A 9,878-nucleotide genomic window follows, 5' to 3' on the forward strand; every position below is an offset into this window, starting at 1 on the left:
ACAAACGATGCGCCAATGTTTCACAGGATTTTCTGCGCTCCTACCAGGAACTGGATTATATTGTGCTTAAACTAGTCTTATTAATGAAGAAAAGGCTCCTCTCTCTTATGGAAATTGCATGATTGTGTTTCCATCTATCTCTGATGGATGTTGTAACATTTGCCTTTCCTCTGTTAAGCACAAACAGCTTGTACCTTAAAGACATGTGCCAAAGCCCAGACCCCGCAGCATCCAGCTTCACCCCGAGTTTTCCTGCTGTTAATGCAAGAAAGGACAGCAACCTGGGTAAAATAAGAAGAAAAATCACATTAAATGTGCACTTGATGAACAAGCATTGTCTGTTAGTTCTTTCCTTGGGTTTCTAATGGAGTTGTCACGTGCTCCTCCAGACCTGACGGGTCAGTATCTGCCCGAAGACACGTGGTCGGCTCCATCCATCCCGCTAACCAATGAGTTCAGATACAACGCCACCGAAGCTTTGCCCTACATACCTCAACCAGCAGCCAACGGCTCATACAATGGGTAAGTGTTTGGAAACAGCTGGTTTAAACTCCACTTGTGATTATTTTATGGTGAAATAAGTGATTGCTCAGTGTTTCCCCATTTATCTACATCATGGCACGTGTTTCAGCACCAACCAGCTTTAGGTACCCCCATGCTCCCCGGGCGCTGTGAATGGCTGCCCACCGCTCCAGTGTATGGCATCTGTCTGAGTGTGTGACCCTGTGCATGAGCATGTGTGTGTCAACAGGTGCCAACCTGGATGGGTTAAAAGCGGAGGACCAATTTCGTGTGTATGCATGTAGGCATGAGAATAAATCTGATCTTAATACGCATCTGTGTAAACGGCTTCCATAACTGTTCCTGAGTCAGGACATATATCTCTCTGTGGATGATCAGCATGGCTTCCAGAATCAAATTGTAGTGAATGATGTTGCCTACAGAGAAACTCCTGGCTCTGCACCCAGCTGTCTGAACTCTCTCAGACAGGCTTAAGCTGTAATTATGCTCACCGCAGCACTGCAGCACGCCTGTCTCTGACAGAAAATCCCACTGCATCGCTGCTGGTATAGCTCTAGAAGAAGTGGCCCAGGAAGTGAGCTATTTATACACCAACATTCCTTCACAGTTTCCATTTTAAGCACTTGGCTTTTTTGTTGTTGTTGTTTTTTGTTTCGTTTTTGTTTTTTTCAAACCTTCTTGGGTTTTAATGGGGCGTTCAGATGCAGGTAGAAAGACTTGCTCAGACACTCTCTCCTGCACCTCTTTATGTTTTTTCAAATACTGATTTAAAAATGGAGCAATTACTAATTAAAGGTTCCAAAAATCTGGAGGTGCACAACCAGCTGAAAGAAGAACAAATCACACTGTGCGCCTGCTATTGTGATGTCAGGGTTCTTTGCGGCAAAACGCTGACCGCAAACCAAGTATTATCCAGCTTCTCAACCACTGCTGACCTCATAGGAAGTTTCGTCAGGTATGCTATCCCTGAGCACAAGGCAGTCTCAGTCCAGCCTGCTATTTGTGCTTTAAGGATGTACGTGGTTATGAGCATAGGGATGCATTGATGGGTAAATCATACTGCTCACACCAGGGTCTTTTAATGTACTGAAGGTTGAGGATTCTTTTCCACTGTTAACCTGTTTGGATAGAAGCGTCCGCCATATGACCCAGTGCAATGTAAATGTCACTAATACAGTTTAATTGTGTGAATAATGTCTTTAATAATGGTGCGATTTTTATGTTTCAAAAGACCAGTGTGACAGTTTCACATCGCTCTTAAAACGGTTCAAATATTTTCTGTCCCCCTGCAGGTTCACTTGGAGTAGTGCCAACAGTCATTGCAACAGTCCCTGCACCTACATAGGTATGAATATGCAGTTTATTTTTATTGAGTGCAGTATATATTCCTATTACTCTGTGTATAATATCTAATACAAGTCCACTTGGACCAGCAAACTGCTGGCAGAACATTTTTAATATTTCCAAGGCCTCAGTCCTCATCGTGTGTTTGTTGTAATCATTTTGCAGGTAACGGAACGTTTACAAGCAGTTTCCCCAGTCAAGAAGGCCCCAACACACACAGCAGTCAGACCAGTTGGAGCGAGGAGCAGCCTCAGGAGTCGCCACCAACCTGGAACACAGCAGCCTGCGTGGGCAGCAAGGTGACACCTCATGATACTCGACTCAAAAGATCTGAGTGCTCCAACGCCTCGGCTGAATATCTTTATTCTCTAATCTGCAAATACATTTCACCATTATTAAACAATTTTATCTATTAAGAATAAGAGCACAGTAAGTGGTGCACGCATCGATGGCCAAAATCCAAAGATGTTTAGATTAAAGCCAATCTGATCGTAAGTGTTTGTCATTGACACTAAAAAGATGAATATTGCTCTTTTCTTATTGCATGTTTGTCTTGTTGAACTGGCATATTTTTCATAAATCACACATAGAAAAAAGCTGAAGCAATCTCAGCATTGTTTAGATTTATAGTCACATATAGTTAAATTTTACCGGTAAAGCTTCCAGAGTTTTTGAGGTTGGTGATGGTTCATCGCAGAGGTAAGTCTCAGTTTTCCAGTTGGGACTGTCGCCACCTGTCAACGCTTTATGGTTATGGTCGTTGTAAAAGCTCTCAGATCGCTTCCAGCTGAGCGGATAGCTGACAGGAAAGAACGGCGCGACCTTAGCTGCACTGTAACTTTTTGTGTCTGTGTGCTTCCTGAAGGTGGTGTTGCCAAATGATAATGTAATCACACAGGCACAGTAGTATTTATACTGAATGTTTATGAAGACACATTTGATAGATGTCAGAAATGTTATTATTATGATTAGAATTATTGTTATTATCTCCACTTGTAGTTTGCAGACGTCAGTTAATATTTGTCTCTTGTATGATTTATTCAGGCAGAATGCCCTCTGTTAAAAGTTGCAACAGAATTATGTTTTTATTCGTTCAAATTCAATCAAAGGAGCGAGAACGAGGGTGCTGACGTCTCCCTCTCCTGTTACATGGCTCACTTCTCACCTGCTCGTCACCTCAAAGAGATAATTGTTTCTGTGAGGGATGTTAGAAAGTTTGGCGTATTTACTGGAGAAGAAAGGTCGTTTAATTTTTCGACACATGGGCTGTCACTGCAGGGAGCAGCTGGCAGCAGAGCGCAGTGACAGGTAAAGTCGGGAGGCGTCAGCGAAGTGCACAGTTTCTTTAGACAGCTTTGCACGGTGGCTGCTGAACACTTTAAACTTCCAACAAAGGCTCAAGTTTTGTCCTTTCGTCCTCCGCAGCCATACTTCCCGGGTACCCGCAGCCTCTCCCCCATGTCCAGCCTGTTTGGGTCTATTTGGACGCCCCAAGGTGAGCCCTACCAGAGCCACTTCCAACCTGAACGATCAGCCCCGGTGTCCCCCATGTCGCCCATCACACCCCAAACCCCACCACACTCTCCCTTCAGCCGGGATCCAGGTGGGACCTACGGGCCGATCCAGTACTCCAGCTTCAACCCGTTCGGCCCGCACATGAACCTGGACATATGGAACTCTTCCTCCAACCGCAGCTCCAACTCCCAGCTCTCCAATGACTCCGGCTACTGTGGAGATGTTTAAGATAAAGGAAGAAACGGCTCGGCAGACCTTAACGATAATTGCAAACATATAAAACATAATGTAAAAGAAAGGAAATAAAAATGAATGTTCTTTTATCAATAATGGGGAAAATGTGAATATTTCTTTTCTTTTATGTTCCAATTTTCAGCTGTTAAATGTTGTGAGAGGTTAAGCATTTGTTGTATATTTTTCTAGATGTTTTGCAGTTTTGATCAAAGAAAAATAAAAAAAAAAGGTTTTGTACTTGGAAAACATTGGTGTTCGTTTTAATTACACAATGGAGTTCGATTTTTCTGTAATGTCACAATGGTCGTACTTTTTTAGCGTCCGTCTGAAATTGGTTCGACTCCTTGTTGAACCGTCGCCACTTTGTTTGGTCCTCAGCAAATCCCAAACACAACGAGGCAACAAACTGAACATGCTCCCTGCCTCCATTCTACATATGTTCGATGCGTCAACTTTAGAATCAGGAAATTTGTGTTTTAAACATACAGTATGACAAATATTCAGTTAATAAAACTATAAGGAAGAAAACGAAAACCAGATAAATTGGACTCGATCCATCACCTCGATTAAAGAGAACCAGCCGCGCTCTGACTTTGTTCTCATTAAAGGAGTGCTGCGGGGATTTAACGTTGGGCTTTCCTACAGAAAACTACATGGATTGAAGAAGAGTGTTCCAGGAGAGTCTGATGTATCCTAATCTCTTTTCATCCGTCATGGATCAGGTTCCTAAAGCCTCGCTTCCACTATGCAGTCCGGTACGGGTCGGTTCAGAACGGTTCTCTTATTTCAGTGTTTCCACTACCACCAAAGCGTACCGGTCCCATGGTACCCGTTACCATTTTTGTAACCCTTCTGCTTGGGGTACCGAGCACACAGGACCGGTTCCAGGGTCTGCTCTCCGTTGTTGGTGAGGAGGCTGTGCAGCGGGAGCTCGATGGCGCTGTGCCAAATGAAAAGGTTTTCCAGTTGATTGCCGCAAAAATGGCAGAGAGTGGTTTCAACCGGACCGCGAGCCAGTGTCGCAGTCCGGTGGTTCGAAATTCCATCCATCCATCATCTTCCGCTGGTCCGGGGATCGGGTCGCGGGGGCAGCAGCTTGAGCAAAGAGACCCAGACGTCCCTGTCCCCGGCCACTTCCTCCAGCTCTTCTGGGGGGACCCCGAGGCGTTCCCAGGCCAGCCGAGAAACATAGTCTCTCCAACGTGTCCTGGGTCTTCCCCGGGGCCTCCTCCCAGTGGGACGGGCCCGGAACACCTCACCGGGGAGGCGTCCAGGAGGCATCCTAACCAGATCCCCGAGCCACCTCATCTGACTCCTCTCGATGCAGAGGAGCAGCGGTTCTACTCCGAGCCCCTCCCGGATGACCGAGCTTCTCACCCTATCTCTAAGGGAGAGCCCAGACACCCTGCGGAGGAAACTCATTTCGGCCGCTTGTATTCGCGATCTCGTTCTTTCGGTCACTACCCACAGCTCGTGACCATAGGTGAGGATAGGAACATAGATTGACCGGTAAATCGAGAGCTTCGCCTTCTGGCTCAGCTCCTTCTTCACCACGACGGGCCGGTGCAGAGCCCGCATCACTGCAGACGCCGCACCGATCCGTCTGTCAATCTCCTGCTCCATTCGTCCCTCACTCGTGAACAAGACCCCCAGACACTTGAACTCCTCCACTTGGGGAAGGATCTCATTCCCGACCCGGAGAGGGCATTCCACCCTTTTCCGGCCGAGGACCATGGTCTCGGATTTGGAGGTGCTGATTCTCATCCCAGCCGCTTCACACTCGGCTGCGAACCGCTCCAGTGAGAGCTGAAGGTAACGGCCCGACGACGCCAACAGAACCAAATCGTCCGCAAAAAGCAGAGACCCGATTCTGAGGTCGCCAAACCGGACCTCCTCAACGCCTGGTTCGAAATTATGGATGTTATTTGTTATTTGCTGTTATTTGCTATTTACGCTTCGGTACACACTCCGCCCACCCCTGAGGGTCCCCTTTGTACAGTGGGAACGCAAAGCTGACCACCAAAGCGACCCGACCCGTACCGGACTGCATAGTGAAAACGAGGCTTAACACACCAGATCCTGCTTTTAAGCCTGCTGTGAACATGTGAACAAGGCAAGATGAAAGAAACCTGAATTTATTTCTTTTGCACAGTACTGAACTTATTACAAGGACTTAGAGATGGGACCAAGTCACACATGTGCAAGTCTCAAGTCTTAGCTTTCAAGTCTCAAGTAAGTCCCAAGTAATTTTTTCTTGAGCAAGTCAAGTCACCTGTCTCAAGTCAAGTAAAGTGCCGAGTCTTTAACTTCCAAGTCCGAGTCGAGTCTCGAGTCTTTTATTTTTGTCAAGTCACAAGTCATCAAAATAGCGACTCAAGTCCAAGTCACAGTGACTTGAGTCCCCATCTCTGGAATGACTTCCCCCTCCGGTCATGTCAGAATTAGCAGTATGAACAGACCTATTTATTAAATGTAGCTTAACTCTGTGTACACGTGTAAGAATGGAACTGTGGTGAGTGCAGAGTGTACTGTAATGCACGTAGCAACATCCACATAATGCTTGTGTTTCTGCCCATACATTCAAAGCGCCTGCTGGCATCGACGTTTGTGCAGTAGAGGTTGAGTGTGGGCTCCTCACAGAGGGGTCTGTCTGCAGGCTGCAGGATCTGCGTGTCGCCCAAGGTGGGAGTGACGTGAAATGGAAAAAAAGCTCCTGAAACTCCAAATCACGAAAATAAATGGGACATCAAATGATCAAACGGGTGATAATGATAATCGTAATGATGATCGTTGTTGCGATGACTTGGTACAATAGCAGCATTCATTCAAAAGGCTGAGTCGTTGAGGAGCAAAGATGTGCCGGGGATCTCATTCAAATCTCTGAAAATCATGTTTCTCAAAGAAAGAGTGTAAAGGGCAAAGGCGTAAGGCCAGATGGACTGGCAAATGTCCGGCCTTGTTCCCAGAGATGTGAAGCTCTTTGAGGTGAGGCTACTGGATATGGAACACAGGTCGTATATTATACCCTCATCTTGCATTTTTTTCTATTCACAACATCTTACAGATATTCAGCCATAGTGACCTGAGAGGGAAAGAAACTGTAGGCTGGTGAGAACACTCTGTTCATGTGACTTTGTGGCTGTCATGTCCAGCGGCTCGACGAATCGTCGAGTCACTAGGGGTGGGTATTGGCAAAGAAGTCACGATTCGATTCGAATCACGATTTACATGCCACGATGCGATACTATCACGATGCATCACGATACATTGCAATATTTTCACTGAACATACTTAAAAAAAAAATACAGCCATTACCAGTGGCTGACTGGCTGTGTATGATCTGGATAGTGTCTTCAATTGATACACAACTCAAAGAAAATCAATTCATAACTGTATATATTGAAACAACTTTTGGAGGTATTGCCATTAAAACAAATATTACTGGACACAAATATTACTATTACTGGACACACTCCTCACAAAAAGTGCATATGATTTATAAAACTTAAAATAACAAAATAGGGATGATCAGTACAGACAAAAAAAAAGTGCATAGGCTTTATAAAACTATAAAAAAATAATAAAAAAATATTGCAAACATCCCTTGCAGCGAAATGCATCAATTGCATGTGTCCTATCATTAAAGGCATAAAAAGCCCCCCCCAAAAAAAAAATTTTTTAAAATTATCGATACTTAGCGTCAAGAATCGATGCAGTAGATCACGAAAATTAGAATTGCGATGCATCGTCATGACGATTATTTTGCACACCCCTACGAGTCACGTTTGAAGATGAGTCCAAGTCTTATATCTGTGACTCCGCTGATGCAGTGAGAGGACAGTGTAGTAGACGGGAAGCTTCCACCGTCTCTGTTCACTGTAAGTCGAGCAAATTGAAAGCAAAAGTTAAAGCAGGGGACCGCTCGAGAGTGATGACTCAGACTTTGCCTCCACAAGAGGGAGTTTGTTCCTGGAGGATGGATTCTAGACAACATCATGCATGTGACAGAGAAAAGCTTTCCGAACCTTTTGTGAGGAGAGAATGGTGCAAGTACGAACACCCGTTTTAGACTGACCAAAATTCTCTTAGAGACCACTGAGAAGGAAAAGATCCGCACAAGGTTCGGCAGGCTGTGGAGAGTCACCAACTCCAGGACGTACAGAATTCTGGCAAAGTTAGAGAGCAGCCATCTAAAGACCTGAGACCAGAGACATTTCTATGTAAACTTCTGATTACGAGAAAATGTAACTACTGTGTGAAGTATGTTTTTTTTTCTTCTTCTTCTTTTGTGGTGTCGTTTTAATAGAGCATATGCGGTGTAAATGTGCACAAGCAAATCAAACCAAATATGTTGAACACAACTAACGGTTCTATATTTTTTTTTCTTCAAAGGACATATGAAAGATGATTATTGGAACGAATAACAAAAAAGTGATTTATATCAAAACGGGCGGTTTTCTGTATAAGGTGGTCAGAAGTATTCAATCTCCTTCTCGTGTCGAAAGGAGCTGACAGTCATTGAACCTATCTCAGTGATTAAAGTCCGAGCAAAAAGTTACCAGCATTACTGAATCCATTTATCTCAACTCTTTATTTGCTTGTCATTTGAACTCTTTGCATTTTTTTTTTAACTCTGAAGAAGCTCTTTTATTGCCTTTATAGTCTTCATATAAACAGACACAAATGTCACATTTTAGACCTTCGTAAATGACCAGGAGGATCTCAAATAAGCTTTATAGAGGCTGTGATATATTCTCAGTCTGGTCCGATGAAGGCAACAGAAAAGTTTGTGTGCTGTGTGTTCATGTGCTTGTGTGCTTAAAAGCGTGTGTAATCCTCTGTTAGGCTCTTGAGAGCTGACATATTGCTGCTATTGATCTTTACTTCTAAAATCAACACAGAAGCCTGGATACTGATGACGGGCAGGCCAGGGGAGTCAGGGTGTCCTGATAACACGCACACACTCTCATTAATGCTCAGCATACACATATAAACAGAAGCACGTGCACATATGCAAAGTGTTACGGAGGTCTGTAAACATCAGTAAAACTGTGAGCAAAATTTAATCGGAGAGACTTCAAATCTAAATTTCATGATGGGATGTATAAACACACAAAAGCACCGGTGCCTGCTGTGTTTACTGTCGCTGTACACACATTATACACTATCATTAGTTCACCTACTTTATTCTGTCAACAAAGGACGTGACCCAATCTCGCAGAAGAATGGTGTGCACCTTCAAAAAGTGTAGGTTCAAAAGGCTTCGAACAGTCCACTTCACTTGTTGAGGAAAATCGAAACAAATGTTTGCACAAGACATTAAATATGATTGATATGACAAAATAGCCTGAAAACACGCTATTATTTTGAGTTTGGTCTAAAAGTGTGAGAGCAGCAAGATACGGCTCGCCTTTGATGAACAGATGATCTCTTTCATTTGTTCAGTCACGGGGGGGGCTGGTGCTGGTGCATGTCCCAGCTGCCATCAGGCAAGTGGTTGGGTGCACCCTGGACAGGTCAGCAAACAACCATGCGCGCTCACTCCAAGCATCAATTTAGAATCGCCAATTATCCTAGCGTGCATGTTTTTGGGGCTCTGGAAAGAGCTGGCGGCATGTTCAGCGTCTACATCACCTCTCAACAGGTGGCAGCTGACATGACTCCAGTCCCCCCCACAATTCTGGAGAGGATTAAGGGGGATATGGAAAATGAATAGCATGTTATTGGAATGTGGAAGGAGTGTCCACACAGAAAGGCCCCTGCAGAGATTCAAATGATGTCTTTATACATGTACAGTACGTATTGATTTTTTTAGGAACGATTTTTCCTCAGCCGTTAATTTGTTTAATCTGGATTTTAATCTGGTTTGTGAGACTGAAAATGGAAATTATACAGTCGGTAGAGAGAACAGAAGAGCACAGCTGAACTGACTTTATCATTTAAAATCAACAGCTAAAGTCTCGATAACAAAAAATACTTATTTTGTTGTTGGTGAAGTCAGAAGACTATTACAAAAAAATCACAGAAGGCGACTGACTTCACCTGCAATTACAAAATAATGCCGTCAGTTGTAATATCACATGGTGCCTGTCAGCTAATTGAGGAAATTATTGTGAAGCTGTCGCGCAGGTTCTTTAGTTGCTTTCTTCCTTTACTCTCGCAGGCACCTATGCACTATTCCATGGCTGAAAATATACTCCCTAAATAACTACTACTGAACTGTACAGAGTCCACCTTTTCCAAGAAATCATATCGGCTTGTTT

At 44.1% G+C, this 9,878-nt stretch overlaps 1 protein-coding gene across 1 annotated transcript in view; it reads left to right on the top strand.

The window, feature by feature from the left end:
• tmem131l (transmembrane 131 like) overlaps positions 1 to 3,861 on the top strand; it is a 37,517-nt gene extending 33,656 nt beyond the window's left edge. Inside the window, exons 30-34 of the mRNA XM_075463265.1 lie at positions 179 to 285; positions 390 to 522; positions 1,815 to 1,867; positions 2,032 to 2,165; positions 3,292 to 3,861. Of these exons, the coding sequence (XP_075319380.1) occupies positions 179 to 285; positions 390 to 522; positions 1,815 to 1,867; positions 2,032 to 2,165; positions 3,292 to 3,609 (745 nt within the window). The 3' untranslated portion in view covers positions 3,610 to 3,861. The remainder of the gene's footprint in view (positions 1 to 178; positions 286 to 389; positions 523 to 1,814; positions 1,868 to 2,031; positions 2,166 to 3,291) is intronic.
• Positions 3,862 to 9,878: the final 6,017 nt, after the last annotated feature.

The sequence above is a fragment of the Odontesthes bonariensis genome, chromosome 4 (assembly GCF_027942865.1).
Source record: "Odontesthes bonariensis isolate fOdoBon6 chromosome 4, fOdoBon6.hap1, whole genome shotgun sequence".
Lineage (NCBI taxonomy): Eukaryota > Metazoa > Chordata > Actinopteri > Atheriniformes > Atherinopsidae > Odontesthes > Odontesthes bonariensis.